The sequence below is a fragment of the Anolis sagrei genome, chromosome 6 (assembly GCF_037176765.1).
Source record: "Anolis sagrei isolate rAnoSag1 chromosome 6, rAnoSag1.mat, whole genome shotgun sequence".
NCBI lineage: Eukaryota > Metazoa > Chordata > Lepidosauria > Squamata > Dactyloidae > Anolis > Anolis sagrei.
This window is the reverse complement of record NC_090026.1, coordinates 62,090,777-62,116,349: the sequence shown is the minus strand read 5'-3', so window position 1 is coordinate 62,116,349 and position 25,573 is coordinate 62,090,777. Positions and strand designations below refer to the sequence as shown.

General features: G+C 41.3%; 2 protein-coding genes across 3 annotated transcripts in view; both read right to left on the bottom strand.

Moving 5' to 3' along the window:
* LOC132778501 (aromatic-L-amino-acid decarboxylase-like) overlaps positions 1–24,515 on the bottom strand; it is a 167,920-nt gene extending 143,405 nt beyond the window's left edge. The window contains exon 1 of the mRNA XM_060781519.2: positions 24,432–24,515. The gene's annotated coding sequence lies outside the window, so the exon portion shown is untranslated. The remainder of the gene's footprint in view (positions 1–24,431) is intronic.
* The window catches only part of DDC (dopa decarboxylase), an 89,390-nt gene extending 64,873 nt beyond the window's left edge, over positions 1–24,517 (bottom strand). Inside the window, exons 1-3 of one of the 2 annotated variants that reach the window (XM_060781516.2) lie at positions 24,432–24,517; positions 3,668–3,887; positions 432–545 (exon numbers count right to left, since the gene is read on the bottom strand). In XM_060781516.2, coding sequence (XP_060637499.2) covers positions 432–545; positions 3,668–3,868 — 315 coding nt within the window. In that variant the 5' untranslated portion in view covers positions 3,869–3,887; positions 24,432–24,517. Of the gene's footprint in view, positions 1–431; positions 546–3,667; positions 3,888–18,082; positions 18,250–24,431 lie in introns of those variants that run through there. The other variant, XM_060781517.2, reaches the window with a different exon arrangement.
* Positions 24,518–25,573: the final 1,056 nt, after the last annotated feature.

The following is a 25,573-nucleotide window of genomic DNA, read 5'->3' as shown; positions in this document are numbered from 1 at the left end:
TCTCTAAATAAGTTGCTATATTAGTTCTCTTTGTTTACTGAAAGAAGCAACTAGGGTTTCACAGTTTCATTCCAAAACTCAAGTGCATCAACATCTGTTGACTTTGCCTCTTTTGCTGATCCTACTCTAAGGGGCAAGACTTTGCCATTTTTTACACTGGTGGTAGAAGAAATTGAATGCAGTTTTTAAATATTTTTAAGAGCTTTGCAAGTTATCTGCAGTCAGTTTTTAGTGTGGCTGGTTAAAAAGTCACTTTATAGGCAGTTTGGGAGGGTGGGGGGAGAGGAAAGAGGAGCCCGGGGCTTTAAGTTTAAAGTTTAAGGGAATCCAAGAAACCAGGAACAAATGGCTTAAGTGATTGTTCATTTGTATAACTTTCCCCATACATTTTTGTGTTGTAATGATCTACAGGACACAAAGAACTTTCTTACCCAAGAAAATCCAATACATCCAATGCCCGTAGACAGCATGTCAGCCAGAATGGCTGGGAAAGAGTTGGCAGTCGGAAAGTAGGCAAAGAAGTACGGACTATGCCAGTGAGTCACCTGAGGCAAAGGAAAACAAGCATTCATTAGGAGGAACGGGACTTGGTTATGCAGAGCTGAAAACACGGTGCCTACAAGTTATCATGCTATGAATGTTTGCATAGTCTTATCCTGACACATATGGGTTCAAATTAAAATTCATTGTGCAGTCAGCAGAACATCCTTTGCAAACAATGTTATCATAACTACACAAAATTAACAGCACACCAATCTTCAGAATGATTCTCAGTGAATATGAACTGTGGTCCATAATAAACACATTTGAATATACAGTGGGGGGGGGGGGGAGTATTTAGTCAGATACCAATTGTACAAGTTCTCCCATTTAAAAAGATGAGAGAGGCCTGTAATTGACATTATATGTAGACCTCAACTATGAGAGGCAACACGAGAAAACACATCCAGAAAATCACATTGTTTGATTTTTAATGAATTTAATTGCATATTATGGTGGAAAATAAGCATTTGGTCACCTACAAACAAGCAAGATTTATGGGTCTCACAGACTTGTAACCTCTTCGTTAGGAGGTCCTCTGTCCTCCACTCATTACCTGTAGTAATGGCACCTATTTGTAGTAATGGCACCTATATAAAAGACATCTGTCCACAACCTCAAGCAGGCACACTCCAAACTCCACTATGGTGAAGGCCAAAGAGCTGTTGAAGGACACTAGAAACAAAACTGTCATCTTGCACCAGACTGGGAAGACTGAATCTGCAATAGGCAAGCAGCTTGGTGTGAAGAAATCAATTGTGGGAGCAATAATTAGGAAAAGGAAGAGATACAAGGCTACTGCTAATCTCCCTCTATCTGGGGCTCCATGCAAGATCTCACCCCGTGGGGTCAAAATGATGACAAGTACGGTGAGCAAAAATCTCAGAACCATATGGGGGAACCTAGTGAATGACCTGCAGAGAACTGGGACCAATGTAACAAGGGCTACCATCAGCAACACACTACATCGCCTGGGATTCCGATCCTGCAGTGCCAGATGTGTCCCCCTGCTTAAGCCATACATGTCTGGGGCTGAGTAAAGTTTCCTAGAGAGCATTTGGATGATCCAAAAGAATATTGGGAGAATGTCATATGGTCAGATGAAACCAAAGTAGAACTGTTTGGTAGAAACACAACTCGTTGTGTTTGGAGGAGAAAGAATGCTGAGTTGCATCCAAAGAACATACCTACTGTGAAGCATGGGAGTCACAACATCATGCTTTGGTTAATCACTAGCAGCAATAAATCACAATTTCAAAGCCCGAGTCGGATTTGGGCTCCCAACTGTTAATAACCCAGCTTACTGTTTAGCTAAGCAGTTCGAAAACAGCTGAGCTGTGAGTAATTAGGGACCGCTTAAAACAGGAAGATTAATTTATGACACCATAAAAATGCCAGAGATCAACGAGCAAGGAGGAAATACTACGATCAAAGGCTTGGCATCATAGTGGATGAAGCGACAGCTCTCCCTGTGGTTGAATTGAGCAACCTCCAGGAGCCGAAGTTGGAAAAAATGCTGAATTCCCTCTGTCTGTATGTCTTGTATGTCTAAAAATGGCATTGAATGTTTGAGGTGTATGTGTGCATTGTGATCCACCCTGAGTCTCCTTCAAGGTGAGAAGGGTGGAATATAAATACTGTAAGTGAATAAATAAATCTGCAGAACCAATTGCTATACCTTAATAGATAGTGATAATAGAATTACAAGATTAATGACCTACTTCTGTGCATCTATTTGTAAAAATAAAAAGTGACATCCAGCAGTTAGATGATACAGGATGAGAAATTTTTAACTAGATATGATCCAGTTTTAAGGTCTAGGTTAACTTTTCAAAATTTATAGTCAGTGTCGGGTTTCATAAGTTTCTCTAAAATGGAGCTAAATTTTAATTTATATTCTAACTTAATGTAAACACAACGGATGGATGATTGTAAGGTTAGATTCGATACTGGTCGCTGAATGTAAATAAATATTTGATTTGATTTAAGTTTAGATTCCATTTATATATTATGAACAAATTCTGTTTAACAGTGGCACAGACTGCCTCTGACAGTGGTGAACTCTCCTTCTTGGGAAATATTTCAACTGAAGTAGGATAAAACACTCATGGAGGTGCTTTAGTTTTCTATTTGTTCATGGTGAGTGTTCTGTCACGTGCTGGGCTTGAAATAAATTGCTTTTAAAACAGGACGTGTAACTTTAGTCCAGCGGGAAGCCAGGGGGCCCGAAGAGAAAATCGTAAGGATTTTCACCATAGACAGTCTTTAGAGGGTTTGTGAAATATAACAAAGTCTTTTATTGGTGAACAAATCAACAGAAACTTCTTTTGTCTTCAAAAGGTTTATCAAATGCTTCCAGGCCTTTGTGCTACTGGTGGCTTCTAACTGTTACTTTACTCTAAAAGAAAATCCCTTTCCAAACTTCTCCCAGGCTGACTGTGAACCTAAACCTAATTGATGTGGGCTCCACTACTGGGTTGAACTGCATCTCAAAGCACCGAGTGGACCTACCAGTAGGCCTGTAGTCACTTCAGCTGGAGTTCTTAGATGTTCAAAGCTGTTTTTCCCTCCGAAATTCCTCAGGGCTTTAGGACTGTTTCCATGGGAATCTTTGGGAATCCTTTTGCTCTTAAGCCTGTTCTCCCCCAGGAGGTCTTAAGGGTTGAAGCCTTTGTACAGGAGAAGTCTGTATACATCCTGTACATTGACTTTCCTTGCTGAGACTGACTGAAAATGGCTCCATTCCCTTCTCAATTGTCCTGAACAGGGGGCGGAACCAAACTTAACGATGATGGACAGGGGGCCTGCCCTATAACTGCAAACTTTAACAGGAAGCCACCCTTCTGCAGAATCCCAAGCCTTGGGCTGCAAGCAAACACTTAATACAAAGCAAATAAAGTGGGAGCTTCTGGTACAGCTGTACCAGCACAGTGAGGGTTAGACTAAATGGCTCTTTCAGGCCTTTTCAAGTCTATGATGCTATAATTATTAACTTTATTTACATCCTGACTTTCCCCCAAAACTAGGACACAGATTCTTTATAAAGCAAGATAAGAGAATGATACATATGTGCCCACATGCATAGACCCATCAAAGCTCCTTTGTATTCACAACTTAGCAATATTACCCCAGGCATAATTATCTTTTCGACATCTTTAAGAATGTTTTCATATGTTTCGGGTTCCTCAGGAGCTGAATCTGGAAGAAGAGGTCTCAGGTAGCCAGGTTGGACATCAGGAAAGACCTGCCTCTTTTCTATCTTCTCGAGATAGTCAGCAATATAGTCCACCATCTCTTTCCCCCTTTTTCGGAACTCTGCGGCATCCATATCAAGAATTCAGGACAACCTAAAAGAAACAAATTAGGAGGTTTTTAAAAGTTGACTATTTTCTGTATAAGGAAGTCTGATACATATAAACAATATGTTTGTGGGTAGGTGTGACCATGGGACCTCATCACAGGGACACAAAGCCCTTATCAGTGTTGAAATGGAGATCATCCACTAAGACGGCCATAGCAGTCCCAACTCTGTATCATGCTTTTAAGCCAGTTTGAAATGGGTCAAGAAAGTGTGTGTCATTCAAAGATCAATCAACATAATAGAAAACTGGTATAAAATGTTTTATCGCTGGCACCTCACACAACAACAACTAGCAATGTACTATAAAAATTATGAGAACCAGTGATGGAAGTGCAGAAGGAATTGGGATCCTATCATTTATGGTGGGGGCTGTAAAGTAATAAAAAATACTGGAAACTAATTCATAAACACACACAAAACATTATTAAAATAAAATATGATCTGAAGCCTGAGTACTATTTGTGGAATATAATAGATTTTGAAATTTAAAAAAGCAAAGATAAAAATTTATTTTATTTGATAAAGCGGCGCAAATAGTAATAGCACAGAAATTGAGAGAAAAAGACCCTCCAACAATTGAGGACTGGGTCATTAAAATAGCAGAATACATGAAAATGGACTCATTGACGCAGCTACTAAATGATCAAAACAAGATGAGCAAAACAGACTGGAAATTACTGGGAGGGTATCTACAGGAGGAAATGAAATTCAATAATTAAAAAGGAGTCAATAACCAGAATTAGGTTTCCTGAAACAATTAGGTAGCAGAGCTCAAAAAAATAAATGCAACCTAGAAAAGAAATATCTCTGCGGAATGGACTGGAAGATTTCAAATAGTAAGGTTGCTTACCTGTAACCATGTTTCTTCTAGTGGTTAACTGTGAAATTCACACCTGTGGTATTTCCCTGCATCCACGCAGCTGACTCGGATCTTTCTTGAAAGCTTTTCCTAATTAGGGACTCCAGCCCCGCCCATCTACTCCTAATAAAGCCAGGCAGCGGGGCTTGGAGCCTTAATTCCGTACCGCGAAAGACAGTCGGAGATAAAAGGCATGACAGAATGTGGGGAGGATGGGCGGGTTGTGTGAATTTCACAGTTAACCACTAGAAGAAACATGGTTACAGGTAAGCAACCTTACTTTCTTCTGCGTGGTACTGTGAAATCCACACCTGTGGTAGACTAGCGAGCAGTCCCACGGATGGTGGGTGTCATGCTAGTGCAGAAAAAAGTACTGCTCTGACTGTGTTTCACGGTACGGAATTAAGGCTCCAAGCCCCGCTGCCTGGCTTTATTAGGAGTAGATGGGCGGGACTGGAGTCCCTAATTAGGAAAAGCTTTCAAGAAAGATCCGAGTCAGCTGCGTGGGTGCAGGGAAATATCACAGGTGTGGATTTCACAGTACCACGCAGAAGAACCCAATTTCCTACCCCATCTCCCCCTCTCCCCCCCATGCTTACCCCCCTTCCCACACCTACCCATTCCCTATACCCCTATTACCTACTTAACCACTGCCTACTCCTATATTTTCCTACTTTCCTATATACTTCATATGTTCCCCCTCTTTTTATTGTATACTAGCTTGGGGACCTGGCGCTGCCCGGGTTATTTCAGAAAGGCATTGTTTGTGTGTGCTCCAAATTTAATCAAGATCCAATGTTGGCTGGGTTCAGTGGGTACAGGTGAAGTATAGCTCCATGGTCCATCCTCCAAACCGCAACAGAATGTGGAATGAGTCATGGGGGCTCATGGTGCCAAGTTAGGTCTTGATGAGTCATAGGTGTGGGTTGCAATGGTCTTAGGAAGTGAGTGAAGCTACTGCAAGTCCCATCATCCTTGGTCCATTGGCCACAAACCCCACCCAGACATAGAGTGGGTCATGGGGGTTCTGTGTGCCTAGTTTGGTCTTTATCGATCTTTGTTGGGGGCTGCATTGGTCTATGGGAACCAAAGGGTGAGAAAGTACTACAAATCCCACCATCCATGGTCCATCCTCCTTGAAACTGCATCAGTATGTAGAGTGGGTCCTGGGGGCTCTGTGTGCCAAGTTTGGTCTTGATCAGTCATTGAGTGGGGGTCGCAGTGGTCTCAGGAAGTGAGTGAAGGTATTTCAAGTCCCATCATCCATGGTCCACCCGCCTCCAAACTGCAGTAGGATATAGAGTGGGTCATGGGGTCTCTGTGTGCTAAGTTTGGTCTTTATCAGTCTTTGTTGTGGGCCACAGTGGTCTGTGGGAACCAAAGGTTTTGAATGTGCTACAAATCCCATCATCCATTGTCTGTCCTCCCCCAAACCTCACCAGGACGTAAAGGGGGTAATGGGGATTGTGTGTGCCAAGTTTCATTATCCTCTGACAGTCTACATGGTCCTAAAGTTTTGTCCAGAACTATTAACATCCTGCTTTACGCTGATGACATGGTGATTATGGCAACATCTCCAGTGGGACTAAGAAGATCCCTGGCAAAATTCAATTTGTACTGTGAGCTAAATTCACTCACTATGAACAAGGATAAATCCAAAATTATTGTCTTTGGAAAAAAACAGGAAACGGTACACGTGGTCCCTGAAAGGCATACATTTGGAACAAATTAATTGCTGCAAATATCTAGGCATTATGTTCTCTTCATCTGGTGCTTGGGCTAACCACATTACTCATAGTATACAAAGAGTAACGAAAGCAGCAGGTTCCATTTATAAGCTGTACCATCATAGATACCCAGGCACAATCAGACCTGCCATGGAAGTCTTTAAAACAAAAATAATGCCAGCACTTATATTTGGGGCTGAAATTTGGGGGCACATCAATTTGGCTAAGATTGAAGCCTTCCAAGTGAAGCAGCTTCGCACCTTCCTAGGCCTTTCCAGAACAACGCTGACCGTGGCAGTAAGGGATGAGCTAGGAATACTCCCAGTAAAAGCTCAAATTTTAATGAGACAGTTTAATTACTGGTCAAAAGTAAACTCTATGGATCCCAGTAGACTTCCTCGCCTATGTCTAGAGCAGTGGTTCTCAACCTTCCTAATGCCGCGACCCCTTAATAAAGGTCCTCACGTTGTGGTGACCCCCAACCATAACGTTATTTTTGTTGCTATTTCTTTAATTTTGCTACTGTTATGAATCGTAATATAAATATCTGATATGCAGGATGTATTTTCATTCACTGGACCAAATTTGGCACAAATACCCGATACGGCCAAATTTGAATACTGGTGTGGTTGGAGGGGATTGATTTAGTCATTTGGGAATTTTGGAGTTGCTGGGATTTATAGTTCACCTACAATCAAAGAGCCTTTTGAACTCCACCAATGATGGAATTGAATCAAACTTGGCACACAGAATTCCCATGGCCAAGAGAAATACTGGGAGAGTCTGGTGGACACTGACCTTGAGTTTTTGGAGTTGTAGTTCACCTACATCCAGAGAACACTGTGGACTCAAACAGTGATGGATCTGGATCAAACTTGGTACAGACAATCAATATGCCCAAATGTGAACACTGTTAGAGTTTGGAGAAAATAGACTTTGCCATTTGGGAGTTGTAGTTGTTGGGATTCATAGTTCACCCACAATGAAATAGCATTCTGAACCCCACCAATGATAGAATTGGACCAAACTTTCCACACATATCACCCATGACAAAGAGAAAATGCTATGTTTTCTGATGGTCTTTGGTGACCCCTCTGACACCCCCTCATGACCCCCAGAGGGGTCCCGACCCCCAGGTTGAGAAACACTGGTCTAGAGGATCAAGTCCAGCATGACCAGAAGTCATTGTGGATGGCGGCTCTGAATAATGAGCTGGCTGGATTCGGTGTGCCAAGTTTGGTCCAGGTCCACCACCTGTGCTGGTCACAGTGGCTTGTGAAAGGGGCAGCCAATCAGAAAGCTGCCACATACACCGCCCTCCCTCCCACTGCATACAACCACTAACTTTTATTATATACATAGATAGATGGGGAAAAGCTCTAATAAAAAGGATTAATAAAAAAAGAAAGTGTGTGTCATTCAAGACTGCTGGGAGTTGGAGGGCAACTGCCTTCTCAATCACCTTTCCGAAAAAAGGGAGGTTAGACACTGGTTTGTAGTGATTAATGTCCAGGGGATCCAGGGAGGGCTTCTTCTATTCGAAGGAATGATATTTGATGCACTTGTTTATAACAGGGGCACTCCTAGGCCCAGTATCTGTGAGCTTTTTGCTCTGAAATAAACAGTATTTAACCAATTTTCAGAGGATCTAATTGTTCTTTGTATATCAATTAGCTGATGACCCATTGGAGGGCAGGTCAACAATTGAGCCATGGGAGTTATGTTGGTGTCACACTGCATGACATCTACAATGACGATGCATCTTTAGAAAGCTTGGAGATAGCTTTGTGATCCATCAGCTATGGCTTTTCTGGAAAAGAGATAGCTTAACCACAGTGATTCATGCACTAATTCCTTCCTAAATAACCCACCACAATTCATTCTACATGAGGCTGCAGTAGAAGATGTCTTGGAAACTGCAACTAGTGCCAAATGTGTCAGCCAATTTCAGTCCAAATTTAGGGTGTTGGCAATAAATTTAAAGTCAAACAGAAAGGGGACTTCAATATTTTCAAGGCAGGACTATTCTTATTTGTGCCTGCCTGAGAACTGAGATCCACTGCCTGTGCCCATCTTTCTATTTGCTTAGTGTGTAAAATCCTCCTACTATAACGTTAATAATAATAATATAATAAAAAAACTTTATATATACCCCTCCACCAGGCTCGTAGCGAGGGGGGGGGGGTTGGGGTTCAACCCCCCCCCCCGAAATGTTTCAGTTTTTTTTAAAAAAAAAAACTGGTTTACTCATGAATTTTAACTGGTTAACCAAATCCCCATGCTAAGTCTATGAAATGCAAAAAATCAAGAGTCCCTCCAGAACTGCAAGCACTATCTCAAGCAAATATTAGCAATTTATTCACACTGTCATTACTTGCAGCAATAGCCGATGTAGTTGTTCTGGTACAGCTGTACCAGGAGCTCCAACTTTATATGCTTTGTATTAAATGTTTGCTTGCAGTCCTAGGTTTCAGGGACTCTGCAGATAGGTGGCTTCTTTGGTTGCAGTCATAAGGCAAGTCGCCTGTCCATCATTGTTAAGTTTTGGTTCCACCCCTTGCTCAGGGAAATTGGGAAGGGAAGGGAAGGGAGCCATTTTTAGTTAGTTTCAGCAAGGTAAGCTTATGTATAGGATGTGTGCAAGCTTCCCCTGTACAAAAGCTTCAACCCTTAAGACCTTCCAGGGGAGAAAGGTCTTAAGAGTCTCCAAAGAATTTCCAGGAAAACAGCCCTAAAAACCAAAGAACTCCAGCTGGAGAACATCTACTGCCTTGCTGGTAGGTCCACTCGGCATTTGAGACGCAGTTCGACCCGGTAGCGGAGCCCACATGAGTAAGGGTTAGATTACAGTCAGCCTGGGAGAAGTTAAAAGGGGGATTTTCCTTTAAAGAAGAAGTTATTGAAGACAGTTGCCTGTTCTTCGTGGGCAAGATTAGGAATTCACCAGTTGCCTAAAAGCTTGGAATCATTTGCTTAACTTTACTGAAGACAAGAGAAGTTTCTGTTTGGTTGTTCATTAATAAAAGACTTTGTTGTACTTCTCAAGCCATCTAAAGACTGTTTGTCGTGGAAACCTCTGAGAACTTCTCTTTAGGCCTCCTGGCTTCCAGCTGGGCAAAGGTTGCACATCCTGTTCTAAAGACAATTATTTACAGGCCCAGCGCGCGACAGAACAGTAGTGAAGCAACCAAGTTGGGGGGGGGGTGTTGAATGCTCTCATTAAGGAGACCAGACTTGGTGGAGGTGTTTGACAAGGGCGGAACTGCAGACCACCACCACCCCCCCCCCCCCCCCCGCTGTGCTCTTTGCTTCAGCATGAGCTAGGAGGCAGATTACAATCCCCCCTGCGAAATTTTCAAACCCCCCCCCCCAAATTTCAACCCCTCCCGAAATTTTTTCTGGCTACGGCCCTGCCCTCCACCATCTCCCCAAGGGGACTCGGGGTGGCTTATATGAAGCCACGCCCATCAATACAGTAAAACAATGTAACACAAGAACACAACAGAAAATAGAAAATAACATAACATAAGATGCTAAAAAAACCCAATATAAATAAACAACACAACAATATAAAATCAGAACATTTAAACACTGAAATAATCACAACGGACAGGGCCAAATGTTTAAATTCTCAAAATGTGGAATTTGACATCACGAATACAAACTATGAGAGGCATCATAAACTCCAACGTGACCTTAGTAGGAGTAAAAAACATTGAGCTTTTTCCTCCCACAAGAAAACCTGAGAAGAGGAGAGAAAATGGAGATGAAACCACACAGTAAGGCCCCAAACAGGGTCAGTCATAGCACTGTAAACCACACCCCCATTGTCCCTGGATAAGTTAGATCTTTGTACTTTGAGACTTGTGAATGGTGTCTCAACTATCAATTTATTATGACACAGTTCTATGTGGATTCTGACCTGGAAGCCTAAGGTTCTCTCTGAACAAGTCATTACATTAAATTTTATATAAAATTCTTACCAAAACATGTAGTAGCTGTAATTAAGGCTATGACAGTTATACCAACATCCATAAAAATATGATATGTCACACTTGATATTTCTATCTTATTCAAGATGTTTGGGAACATGTCTCCAACTTAACTCTACATGAATTAGGACCTCATCCCGGGGGGCGGGGGTGTCATATTACCATGGCATTTAGATCCTTGCATTAAAAAGCAAATCATACAATTTATCAAACAAACCAGAATGTATGTCTATGGCATTTTCTATTGAGCTAAGATTTAAAAGGGACGTGTACAAGAAATAAAAAGGGAGAAATTACTACAGAAAAAGCCAAACCAATAGATAGCATGTGTAGGGAGAAAGTTTGAAAACCAAAATGCAGAATGAGCCCAGGCTTGCTAAAGAGATTAAAAACAATAAAAAGGGATTTTTGGCTATGTCTCGAGCAAAAGAATGAATAAGAAAATGATAGGACCACTGTTTAAGGTGATGCTGAAATTCTAACAGGAGATAGAGAACGGGCAGAATTGCTAAACACCTTTTTTTTTCTCTATCTTCTCCCAAAAGATTAACTCAAAATGGGGATAATGGAGCAGATGATACAGTAGGGGAAAGGCAGCACATAATAGGTAAAGAGGCAGCACAGGAATATCTGGCTAATCTAAATTAATTCAACATGAATTAAGGGTATTGAAAGAGCTGGCAGAATTAATTTCAGAACCACTGGCAATCATTTTTTAGAATTTCCAGCAGACTGGAGGAAGGCACATGTTGTTTCAGTCTTCAAAAGAGAGGGAGGAAGAGAACCCAACAATTACCACCCAGTCAGTCTGACATCAATATAGTTGCGCCCGTACCTTGGGAAGCCTGACTAGGCCACGGTGGTCCATGCTCACACTCTCTTTTTTATAGAAATGCATTTTAATATGTGTATTTATAGAATTTTTACAATGTTTATGTGTTTTAATTATGTTGTAACACACCTCGAGTCTGGAGGAGAGGTGGGTAACAAAGAAAATTATTGTTGTTGTTGTTATTTACCTTCCAAGATCTGTCCTTTCCTCTCATTTTGTCACTGGACATGTTTTAAAAATTAATAAGGGACTTTCTTACTGTAGACAATTACTCTTTATTTTTTTCTGCTTTCTAATATTGTTTTGAGAGGCTGAGAAAACTAGAAATGGTAAGAAAATGTCATTACATTTCTAAATTCTAGCTTATGAAAATATCCTTTAAATTTTACTTAGAAAGTAACTAGAAATGTCAACAGGTTTTACCAGTTTACTTTTACTTGCATTGCCTTAGAAATGTGACTTCACAAAGGCACAAATTATAAGTTGCTGTTTGCAAGCTCTAAAAAAGACTCAGTTCTTGTGGGTTTTTTCAGGCTATATGGCCATGTTCTAGAGGCATTTCTCCTGACGTTTCGCCTGCATCTATGGAGGAAGCCTGCAATAGATGCAGGCGAAACGTCAGGAGAAATGCCACTAGAACATGGCCATATAGCCTGAAAAAACCCACAAGAACTGAGTGATTCCGGCCATGAAAGCCTTCGACAATACATCTAAAAAAGACATTTGTTTTACATAAGTGCATATTTTGCTAGAAGGCAAATACACATCTCTGGGATCCTTTTGTTCCGGCTGAAACAATCAAGACAATTACTCTGAATTAAGCACAGTCTACATACAGATAAACCACAATTTTCAGCTTTTATACATCCCTAAAAATGAAGACTTCTAGGGATTCCATCCCCTTAATAACTGCCTTCCAGAATGGGCAACTTTCCTGATGTGTTTGCACAGTGGTTCCTATCATCCTCTAGTCAGTATCACCAGGAAAAACCATTTTAAAATGTTCCTGTCTTCTAGGATTTGGGGGAAAGTGTGTTGACTTGTGGACTGAATAAGGATGAGATCACACAATGAAATGGTTGATGAGAGTATCATTCACCACGGTTCCTCCATTTATCAGCCACTAGGCTGATCAAAAAAACTATGGTAACTGAGAGGGTAAAAGTAAAAAAATGTGCATATCCAATTCTAGACTTGGGCCAAAGATTTAGGGTGGTTCTACACTGTCCCTTTATTCGAGAGCCAAACTGGAGAGGCAAATGATTGGCAACCCCCATCCACTGCAGAAGTGGGAGGGAGTCCTGACCTGTCTAGTGGTGCCAAATTTGGTTTGGCACTACCAGACAGCCACCCTTACAGATCCCCCATTCTTGTCATCACAATGGCCAGTGGGAATGGCATGACTAGCATCAGTCACTTGTTGTCTGGAGCGATGTTGGCTGGGCCACCATAGTGATGCAGGGAAAGGGAGCGGGAGAAGAGGAATCAACCCCTTCCTTTCCTCTTCCCTTCTCCAATTGTCTTGGTTTTCTGGCCGATGTCAATCCAGGTGAGAAGCAATGGACACTATCCATGTCATGACTTCGACTGATATGCCAGCTGTGCCCCTTCCTAGATTTGGAAGATCTTAAGATGGTAGTGCATGTGATGGTAACCTCCATATTGGACTTCTGTAGTGTGCTTTACATTAGCCTATCATTGTATCAAGTTCAGAAACTTCAGGTGATTCAAAATACAGCAGCCAGATTGGTTACAGGAACATCTAAGAGTGAGCGTATTACACCTATCCTAAAGTCTCTCCACTGGCTGCCAGTTAGTTTCCAGGCAAAATATAAGGGGTTAGTATTGACCTTGAAAGCCCTATCTGGTTTGGATCCAGGTTACCTATAGGATTGTCTTCTCCGTAAAATCCGCCCCAAACACTGAGGTCCTCTGGGGGGGGGGGGGTTGGGTGTCTGCTCCAGCCTGCCAGAACCCGACTGGTCAGTCACTCAGAGGATCTTTTTCTCGGCCTATCCAGACAGTTTTAATGATGCAATTTAAACTTCCATTCCATATCTAACTTTTGTTTTATGTATTTTAATATGTATTTTATGGAAATATGTTTTAATATGTGTATTTTATGGAGTTTTAAAAATGATTATGTGTTTTAGCAGTGTTGTAACCCTCCTTGAGCTGTGAGGAGAGGTGGGTAAGAAATATTATTATTATGCGTGCTAGCTGTTGTGAAGATGAGAATGGGAAAAGATGTATCGATAACTCAAATCAGCCCCATGCTCCCCCTTTTGAGATAATGGATCAGTGTAGATCAGTGGTTCTCAACCTGGGGGTCGGGACCCCTAGAGGGGTCACCAAGGAGTGTCAGAGGGGTCGCGAAAGACCATCAGAAAACACAGTATTTTTGGTCATGGGGGTTCTGTGTGGGAAGTTTGTTCCAATTCAATTGTTAGTGGGGTTCAGAATGCTCTTTAAGTGTAGGTGAACTATAAATCCCAGCAACTACAACTCAAATGTCAAGGTCTATTTCCCCCACACTCCACAAGTGTTCACATTTGGGCATATTGAGTGTTCATGTAAAGTTTGGTCCAGATCCACCATTATTTGAGTCCATAGTGCTCTCTGGATGTAGGTGAACTACAACTGCAAACTCAAGGTCAATGCCCACCAAACCCTTCTAGTGTTTTCTGCTGGTCATGGGAGTCCTGTGTGCCACATGTTGGCCATAGTAGTTTTGTGTGTCAAGTTTGGTTCAATTCCGTCATTAGTGGAGTTCAGAATGCTCTTTGATTGTAGGTGAACTATAAATCCCAGCAACTACAACTCCCAAATGACAAAATCAATCCCCTCCAACCCCACCCCAATCCAATATTGGGCATATTGAGTATTTGTGCCAAATTTGGTCCAGTGAATGAAAATACATCCTGCTTATCAGATAATTGCATTACAATTAATAGGAGGAAAATTACTGTTATGAAGTAGCAAAATAATGTTATGGTTGGGGGTCACCACAACATGAGGAAATGTATTAAGGGGTCGCGGCATTAGGAAGGTTGAGAAACAGTGGTGTAGATATACCCTTCACTCATAATGTGTAAGATCTATTGTGACAGTGTGATCTGTATGTGGTAATTGAGATATCTCACTCTTCCTCCCCCCCCCCCCCATTTTCTCCTATGTTATCAGGTTACTCCAATAGCCTCAAACTGAGTTCAAAGTGCAAAAGTAGTTTGGACTCATTAAATTTAAGTATGAGCAGGGAAGATAAAAGGAAGTCATGCTTGAAAATGAGAAATCATTGACTAACCCGTGATAGCTACTGTAATTTGTATATACATTCGCAATTGTCAGTTCAGAAAGTCTGTATGTGTAAATTATTTTTCTTATATGTATTTAACCTTATGCATAGTTCTCTAATAGCAAGTATATCTCGATAAAATATTTTTTTCATTGAAAAATTATGTAGATGCCCTCATACCCATAAATACATACACAAATTCCCAATTCTTCTATGCTTTAATACATTGTACTGTTCCGACAATTTATTTCACATTTTCCTATAAGAAGTCAACACATTGGACACTAGATAGGAACACTGGATTCAGGGTTGTAAAATAGCACTCTAACTCTCCATAACAAAATGGGTGTAAGAATAGGAAGAAGAGGAAAAGTGTTCTTGCCATACATCAAGGGAACCACTGACCGCATAGGAAAGCTGATGAGGAAACACAACATACAAACTATCTACAGACCCACCAAAAAAATCCAAAAATGCTACGCTCTGCAAAGGACAAGAGGGATCCTCTCACTTCTGCAGAGGTCTACCGTGTACCATGCAGCTGTGGACAAGTCTACATAGGGACCACCAAACGCAGCATTGCCCAAACACGAATCAAGGAACATGAAAGGCACTCCAGAGAAATCAGTCATAGCAGAGCACCTGATGAACCAACCTGGACACAGGTAAGTCGGTTCTGGCCTGACTTACCTGCCCAAACGCATCTCCTCCTATGAACCAGCTAGGACATTAAGATCATCTGGGGAGGCCCTGCTCTCGGTCCCGTCGGCATCACAAGCACGCCTAGCGGGGACGAGAGACAGGACCTTCCCAGTGGTTGCTCCTCGGCTGTGGAACGCCCTTCCTACAGATATCAGATCAGCCCCCTCCTTATTGGCATTTCAGAGGAAAGTGAAGACCTGGTTGTTCAAACAGGCATTCGATTAGGCAGTGTAATTGATTACAGGAACACAGAATAACGGATGATGAGATTGGATTCTGATTCTATTGACGAGACGCAAATGATTTGTCATATTGATATTTAATTGTTATTATGCTATTGTTTTTAAATGTTCTAATGGTTTTGTAATGTGTGCATTGAAAATGCTGCTGTTAACCGCTTTGAGTTGCCTAAGGGCTGAGAAAAGCGGTATATAAATGAAGTAAATAAATAATAAAATAAATAAATAATTGAGAACACAGAAATGCTGGACCACTCTCACAACCACCATGTCAGACTACACAGAGAAGCCATTGAAATCCACAAGCATGTGGACAATTTCAACAGAAAGGAGGAAACCATGAAAATGAACAAAATCTGGCTACCAGTATTAAAAAAAAACTCTAAAATTACAACAGCACAACAACAGAGAGGAAACAAACAAGGACATCTAATCACCTCTCAACAAAGGTTTGCTCCAGGCACTGTCAGGCCATTATATGGTAATCAAGGTGGTCAGTTGAAACATTCACACCTAGCTCCAGCAGACAAGAGTCCTTTGTCCCACCCTGGTCATTCCACAGATATATAAACCCTTTTTCCTAGTTCCAACAGACCTCACTACCTCTGAGGATGCTTGCCATAGATGCAGGCGAAACGTCAGGAGAGAATACCTCTAGATCATGGCCATATAGCCCGAAAAAACCTACAACAACCCAGTTTAGACTTCTCTTTGAATAGCATACTCTCAAGCCATCCTATAAACAGCTTATAAGGGTCTCATCAGATTAAAATAAATTGGCTACACCACAAGGCCAACTGCTGTTTGAGAAAAAGAAATCCATTGTTGGGCAAACAATGTTATTATGCATCACCAGATTGTAGCGTGAAGCTATCCACTCATCTTATATACTCAGTATATCAAACCAAAAACATTCATGCCAGAAACTGCATATTTTATGGAGTAAATATCTTTCTACATGAAAATGATCTCTTTGTAAAAACACTGTAATGGTACTAATCCAAGCTTGGTGTGCCAGAGTTCATATCGGAAACGATTCATCACTGTGGACAAACTTGAGGTTTTTTTAATGATCAGTCTTGTTTCTTATCAGTCTTCAAAACAATTACTGATAGATTAGGAATACCTACAGATACCAGCTCCTCATGCGGGGACATGAGAGAAGCCTCCCACAAGGATGGTAAAACATCAAAAAACATCCGGGCGTCCCCTGGGCAACGTCCTTGCAGACGGCCAATTTTCTCACACCAGAAACGACTTGCAGTTTCTCAAGTCGCTCCTGACACTAAAAAAATAAAAAACAAAACCTTGAGCAAACATGCTACATAAGCTACAATTTTTATTTTATTTTTTGTCGTGTCAGGAGAGACCTGAGAAACTGCAAGTCGCTTCTGGTGTGAGAGAATTGGCCGTCTGCAAGGATGTTGCCCAGGGGACGCCCGGATGATTTGATGTTTTACCATCCTTGTGGGAGGCTTCTCTCATGTCCCCGCATGAGGAGCTGGAGTTGATAGAGGGAGCTCATCTGCCTCTCCCTGGATTCGAACCTGCGACCCGTCGGTCTTCAGTCCTGCCGGCACAGGGGTTTAACCCACGGGATCCCCTATGCTACAAATCAATAGATGCTATAAATCAACAGGTTAATATTGTTTTTGAATCTGCTTTCACATTTACTGTGAGAAAGTAATTCCCTGAATAATAAATATAATTTAACTATTTTGAAAATTCTTACCAGCTTCAGCAAATAATAATAATAATAATAATAATAATAATAATAATAATAATACACACTTTAATAATTTTTAAGAATATAATTGGCAGCTTATGTATGAAAGCATGAGAACTGACACTTTAGAACAGATCTCCTGGGGAAATTTTACTATGCACTAGAATACTGAATCTCAAATAGTATTCAACTGTGTATTATACTTAATTTTGCAATCAACAATTACTCTGAGTCATACTATATACAATAATTATATTATACCAGTATAAATAAAAAATTCAAAAGTGTTTGACTCATTTATACACGGAATCGCTGCCACTGTTGTTACTATTGTTAGATGAAATTTTAGGTTTTGTCTTGACATTTTAAGTAACTTAATTTGAAAACGTGCTCTGTTTTAATTCCTATAAGCTGGGAACCTTTAAAACCTGTTGTTTAGAAACACTATTCATTAAGCGACAGGTAATGAAGAATTAAACTGCTACTTTCTTGAGTATTCAAGCACTGTTCGAGTCGGATAGCAGTCTGCTTTTAGAGATGAAACACTGCATATTCATTTCCTGAATTTATATTTCTGTTTTCCAAAATAATATATAGAAGTGACATTTCTCTGCAGCAATGGCACATCCCGTATTATACATTTTGCTGGATTAAAATCAAATATTATTTGATTATAAACATCAAACAGTCTGCCTCTCCCCAAAACACTGATCATTTTAGAGAATCCCTACAGTGGGGTAAAGCAAACTGTTGCATCTAGATGACATTTCTATAATCGTTAGGATTAAAAAGTCAAGATTTGTACTTACTGCAAGTGAGAGTTTGCTGCCTTTGTCTCTCGATCATCTGCTTTCCTTGTAAAGAAGAGGTTGCCCATTTATATTAGATTAGCCACTTCCCATGAACCAATCGGAGGGGAGTGCTTTGCATTTTAACATTGTGCACGTCATTCTCCCCTCCTGCCTCCATCCATTCATCCACAAACATCACAAGTACTATTCCAAACACCAAGGAAAACAGCTGGGAAATTGCATTCAGCTAAATTGCTTTCATCCTCAATATATCAATAGCCTTTCATTACCAAAGGAGGCTCTAAAACAAATTTTATTTACTCACATATAAGCCACAATCACCGAGGTACGTATTTGGTATAATTATTATACCATACTGACAGAATTGTATTTATGCATATAAGGAATATCTCTCTTCATGTTTTGTTGGTAACACATCAATCAAAGGCCTATGTGTGTACTCAGGATTAACCTAGGACTATATGTGACATAAGCTTTATGATGACTGCTTCCCTTTCATAAAGACAAACGCATGTGTAAAAACTGCAAATACAAGGGGTATTTTTAAAGTAAGGTCCGTTCTGTTGTAGACACTAGTAGTTTGCGTGCATACCGCAACGAGCACGTGCGCCGTGTACCGGCATGCCTTGGGAACAACTGTGCTCAGTTTCCGCTCTGTAGCTAACCTGTACGGTTCTGTTCTGTGCTTTAAAAATGTTTAAGACTATCAATTCACCCTCCTCATGTAAGGTTCGCTCAGTGATACGGCTTTTGTCAGCAAGGAACCTGCCTGCTGCAGAAATTCATCGACAGATTTGTGAAGTGTACAGTGATACTGTTATGAGTGAAAGCAAAGTGCGTAAGTGGGTACGACAATTCAAAGATGGCCGTGACAACGTCCATGATGAGGAGTGCTCCGGTCGCCCTTCTTTGATTACAGACGATTTGGTGGCTTCAGTTGAAGCGAGGATTCATGAGAACAGGCGCTTCACAATAGCAGGTATCTCAAACGAATTTCCTGACATGTTGACATCAGTACTTTACAACATTGTTTCTGAACATCTAAAGTTTAGGAAACTGTGCTCCCGTTGGGTCCCGAAACTCCTAACAGAGGACCACAAAAACCAAAGATTTGATTGTGCGATCAAATCAAATCGTCTGTAATCAAAGAAGGGCGACCGGAGCGGTCCTCATCATGGACGTTGTCACTGACCATCCACCCCTTTTCTTCGCTTTCCTCCCCCCCTTATTTCACTTCTCTCCCTTACTTCTTTTTTCTTCCTTTCTCATTTCTTTTCCCCTATCCACTTCTTCCCAAGCCATTCCTTTCCCTACCTCTCCCATCCATTAGATCTCCCACTCACTTAGATCTCCCGCTTCCTCCTTCCATATACCTACCCTGATTTTTACTCTCATTTTCCCCTCTAGTTTTTAAATATATGCATGCAAAAACTTCAATAAAGATTTTTTTAAAGAAACAAAAACAAATGGCCATTCTCTCACAGCAGCTTCCACTCATACTCCTCTGCATCCAATAACTGCCTAGTAGGGTAGGAAATATGTGTCTGAATCCTATATCATTTTTAATTGTCTTTGTGTCCACTTAGGACTCATCAACTCCAGGCCGTATTTGCAATGTAAATGTGCCCCAGGGCAGTGTGTATCTGCCTTGTTCATGCTGAATCTGGGGTAATTGTTTAAATGGCTGGGGAACACAGCTTCTCCTTTTGCCATCGTCTTGCTGCCTTTGTATTGCCGCTGCTCCTAGCTGAACACAGAATTCTATGGACCTCATCACGTCGAGATTCGTAAGATGGGGGACAGCGGGGGAATCCATTGGGGAGTAGTTGTCTGTTGTGAAAATAGATAAGCTTCCATTTGTGGTGAACCCAGGGTTTTTAACTTGAGTAGAAAAGAGATGTATCCCTTTGTCTTAAATGTTGCGATTTTTTATTGTTGTGTTGTCACGCGCTGGGCTCCTATAAAAGACTTAATTTCTGTGAGCCCAACAGGACGCCGGGGTTGCCTCAGAGAGAGGTTTTTTTGGGATTTTCCTGAAAAGATGGCCTTCAAAGTCTTTAAAGATGCAACAAAATCTTTATAACTGAACAAATAACAAGGCTTCAACAATTGGATTCAAAGTTTTCTTAATAAACGTTTGGCTTTCTCGATCTTGCCCCCAAGGGCAGGCAACTGTTCCTTCACTGTTGGGAAAATCCCCGACCTCTACCCTGGGCAATCTGTCTTCTCTTCTGTTGGCGTGGGGCCCCTACACCCGGTCCAATCTGCTTTATGGTTGCCGCGAAGGGCCCTTACCGAACAGAGACCTTTGCAGAACTTCCAGGAGGAGGAAGATGTTCACTTCCCAGTGATGGCTGGCTGAAGTGCTGTGGGATTGGATCCCTAGCAAGAGAGCTGAGAGGCTGTAAGTTCCTCAGCAAACTGTAAAGTCCCCAGCAAAAGCTGTGCTGAGACTGTATATCCCTGGCCAAGCTATGGGGCTATTTTTCCCTGGCCAAGCTGTAAATGATTAAGCCTTTCACAGTAGGTCAGTGGTTCTCAACCTTCCTAATGCCGCTACCCCTTAATGCAGTTCCTCATGTGTTGGTGACCCCCAACCATAACATTATTTCCACTGGTGCTTAGTAACTGTAATTTTGCTCCTGTTATGAATCGTAATGTCAATACCTGATATGCAGGATGTATTCTCATTCACTGGACCAAATTTGGCACAAATAGCCAATATGCCCAAATCTGAAAACTGGTGGGGTTGGGAGGGGGGATTGATATTGTCATTTGGGAGATGTAGTTCACCTACATCCAGAGAGCACAGTGGACTCAAACAGTGATGGATCTGGGCAAAACTTGGCACGAATACTCAATATGCCCAAATGTGGACACTGGTGGAGTTTGGGGGAAATAGACCTTGACATTTGGGAGTTGTAGTTGCTAGGATTTATAGTTCACCTATAATCAAAGAGCATTCTGAACTCCACCAACAAAAGACTAAAGCCAATCTTGGCATACAGAACTCCCACGACGTAGAGAATACTGGAAGGGTTTGTTGGGCATTGACCTTGAGTTCTGGAGTTGTAGTTCACCTACATCCAGAGAGCACTGTGGACTCAAACAGTGATGGATCTGGACCAAACTTGGCACGAATACTCAGTTTGCCCAAATGTGAACACTGGTGGAGTTTGGGGGAAATAGACCTTGACATTTGGGAGTTGTAATTGCTGGGATTTATAGTTAACCTATAATTGAATAGTTCTCTGAACCCAGCCCAAAATGGATCTGCACCAAACTTGGCACACTACTGACATGGCCAACATTAACTACTGGTGGGGTTGGGGGGGGGGGCTGTTTTTGAATTCTGGGAGTTATCATTCACCAACACCAAAAAGGATGAGGACAGGCAGAGAGATCTTCAGCCTTCTCTGACAAAAGGGTTCCTAAGACCATCAGAAATAATGTGTTTTCTGATGGTCTTTGGTGACCCCTCTGAAACCCCCTCACGACCCCCCTAGGGGTCCCGACCCCCAGGTTGAGAAACACTGCAGTAGGTCCTGGTTTAAGTCCTGTAAGAAAGACTTCTCTGTGTGGACTGACCTAAAATGGCTCCTATTCCCTCCAAAACCCAAAAAGGGGGCGGAACTAGGGAATCTAATAATAATTGACAGGTCATTGACCCAATAACTGCAAAGTAAGGAAAGCCATCTAACTGCAAATGCATAGAACTTTAAAAAACATGCAGCACTCAACAAATAGCAAGATAAGCTGGCCGTACCAGAACAATTGTTGATGCATTATTTATAATGTACCGTTTTGTATTTTAGTTTTATTTTATTTTATTGCTATTCTATTGTATATTGATGTATTGTATTGTGGGCTTGGCCTTGTGTAAGCTGCCCCAAGTCCCCTTGGGGAGATAGTGGTGGGGTATAAATAATAATAATTATTATTATTATAGAAAAGCCCTTGGTTAAATAAAACAGCAGCTAAGAAACTCTTTTAATGATTTGCAACTGATAAGTGAGCTTAGTGTGCATTAGTCTCATTGTACATCAGTCCCACTGCTTTGCCGGTTCCACAATATAGGAACATAATAGCACCCCTCTACTGGATGCAGACATTGCAAAATTGTCCAATTCTAGTTCCCACATAACTAGGTCCACTTATTGGAGAATAGTATTAACCATGACCTTTGGCTGTATGAGCCAAAGGTGGAAAGCACAGTAACAAGACACGAGGTGGCATATTCCACAGCCAGGCGTGTAGCCGAAATTCTCATGGTGGTCTGCGGAAAGGCCTTACTGGTACATTATTTAAACTGTTATGTTTATTCATATCATGATCTGATCACCATGCTCAATATATCCCATATGCATGGGGGTATTGGGGTAATGATACAAAAGGTTTGCTAGGCTAGACCCTCTTTTATTCAGACTCAGCCCCCCCCCCCCCCCCCGAATCAAACTCACCCCCCCCCCTTGAATCAAAATCCTGGCTACGGGCCTGTCCACAGCTAAACAGCTTGAACAAAAAGATCACCAGTTCTACAAAATAATCAGAGAAGCCATTGAAATCCACAAGCATGTGGACAATTTCAACAGAAAGGAAGAGACCATGAAAATGAACAAAATCTGGCTACCAGTATTAAAAAAAACTCTAAAATTACAACAGCAAAACAACAGAGGGAAAACAATCAGGCACATCTAATCACCTCTCAACAAAAGATTGCCCCAGGCACTGCCAGTCCATCAAATGCTAATCAAGGTGGGCAGTTGAAACATTCACATCTAGCTCCAACAGACAAGAGTACTGGTCATTCCACAGAAATATAAACCCACTTTCCTAGTTCCAACAGACCTCACTACCTCTGAGGATGCTTGCCATAGATGCAGGCGAAACGTCAGGAGAAAATGCCTCTAAAGCATGGCCATATAGCCCGAAAAAACCTACAACAACCCAGTTTAGACTTCTCTTTGAATAGCATACCCTCAAGCCATCCTATAAACAGCTTATAAGGGTCTCATCAGATTAAAATAAATTGGCTACACCAACTGCTGTTTGAGAAAAAGAAATCCATTGTTGGGCAAACAATGTTATTATGCATCACCAGATTGTAGCGTGAAGCTATCCACTCATCTTATATGCTCAGTATATCAAACCAAAAACATTCATGCCAGAAACTGCATATTTTATGAAGTAAATATCTTTCTACATGAAAATGATCTCTTTGTAAAAACACTGTAATGGTACTAATCGAAGCTTGGTGTGCCAGAGTTCATATCGGAAACGATTCATCACTGTGAACAAACTTGAGGTTTTTTTAATGATCAGTCTTGTTTCTTATCAGTCTTCAAAACAATTACTGATAGATTAGGAATACCTACAGATACCAGCTCCTCATGCGGGGACATGAGAGAAGCCTCCCACAAGGATGGTGTTGTTGTTGTTCATTCGTTCAGTCGTCTCCGACTCTTTGTGACCTCATGGACCAGCCCACGCCAGAGCTCCCTGTCGGCCGTTACCACCCCCAGCTCCCTCAAGGTCAGTCCAGTCACTTCAAGGATGCCATCCATCCATCTTGCCCTTGGTCGGCCCCTCTTCCTTTTGCCTTCCACTTTCCCCAGCATAATTGTCTTCTCTAGGCTTTCCTGTCTTCTCATGATGTGGCCAAAGTACTTCAACTTTGTCTCTAGTATCTTTCCCTCCAGTGAGCAGTCGGGCTTTATTTCCTGGAGGATGGTAAAACTTCAAAAAAACATCCGGGCGTCCCCTGGGCAACGTCCTTGCAGACGGCCAATTTTCTCACACCAGAAACGACTTGCAGTTTCTCAAGTCACTACTGACACTAAAAAAAACAAAAAACCATTCCACAGATATATAAACCCATTGTCCTAATTCCAACAGACCTCACTACCTCTGAGGATGCTTGCCATAGATGCAGGCGAAACGTCAGGAGAAATGCCTCTAGAACATGGCTCTATAGCCCGAAAAAACCCACAAGTACCTAAAATAATCTTAACTTCCCCTTTTTCTGCTTACAAATAATATCTCACACCTACACAAGTGCAGCTTTTTGGTATAAGGCATTTGTTTTTCACGAGCATATACCACATTACATAAGAGCATTCTGCCAGTTTAATTTTAAAAGGCTTATTAATGATGATCATTGTGAAGGTATATCATTTTAAAGAAAGTAACAAGATGTGAATATATACTTATATACAATAAGGTAACATTCTAAACAACTTTTAATTAGTCAGTTGCTCTAAACTGCCGAGTTGATGTTTTTAAGATAACTTAGAACAAAGGTTAACTAGTAATACTGAAATCCCGTTTAGTAATAAAAATTACTTACTTTTTCTCTGCTGCTTTCAAGATTGAAGGGTAAACTGTATGGAACTACACAGAAAACTTTGAGCCACAAGAAATTCAACTTTTGACCAGCAAGAACTATTCAACCAGGAGGAAGAATTTACTGCATTACTCTGATAATCTTTCTGTAACGCTATGAAACAGAGCAATCATTAACCTTCTGTAACCCATTTAAACTCCTCCCCCACACTTGCATCTCAGATTCACTTTTATTGGATAGGTATAAAAATAATCTATTTATCATAAAGGGAAAATATATACAATAATCTGAAAAACAAATTAAGGTAGCATGAGAAAAACAGCGTTACTCATAGTGCACATTCATGGGAAAGAGCAAATGACAGTGACTCGTCCAATTCTTGACGAGGACCTAGGAGGAAAAAGGAAGACATAGAAAGTGATGTATGACAGCTCTACACGCTTGGCTTTTCTTTCTCTTCAGAGAGTCCTTTGTTTCATTTAAAGATCTAATCTCACCTGTTTGGAAGCTATGTGAAGCTAGAATACATCTATCTCTATCTGTATCTCTACCTATATATATTGATATCGCTATATACACACACAGAGGCGGCCCTAGGTAATTTGCAACGGTAAGCAAACAGTATTTGTGTCACACCTCCACCCCAAACCAATCACTGATATATATTTTCTGTTCGTCATGTACCATATGATATATATTTTCTGTTCTGTGTACCATATTTGGTTCAATTCCATCATTGGTGGAGTTCAGAATGCTCTTTGATTGTAGGTGAACTATACATCCCAGTAACTACAACTCGCATATGTCAAGGTCTATTTTCACCCAAGAGCGCCTCAAGAGCGCCCCTGGGCGAAATCAACTATACTGCAAATGGGTTGTTGTAATGGGTTGCGTAATGGGTTGAGCCGCCCCTGTACACACACATCGAATCATAGAGTTGGAAGGGATCTCGTGGGCCATCCAGTCTAATTCCCTGCCAAGAAGCAGGAAAATCGCATTCAAAGCACCCCCAACAGATTGCCATCCAGCCTCTGTTTAAAAGTCTCCAAAGAAAGAGCCTCCACCACACCGCAGAGAGTTCCACTGCTGAACAGCTCTCACAGTCAGGAAGTTCTTCCTGATCTTCAGGTGTAATCTCCTTTCCT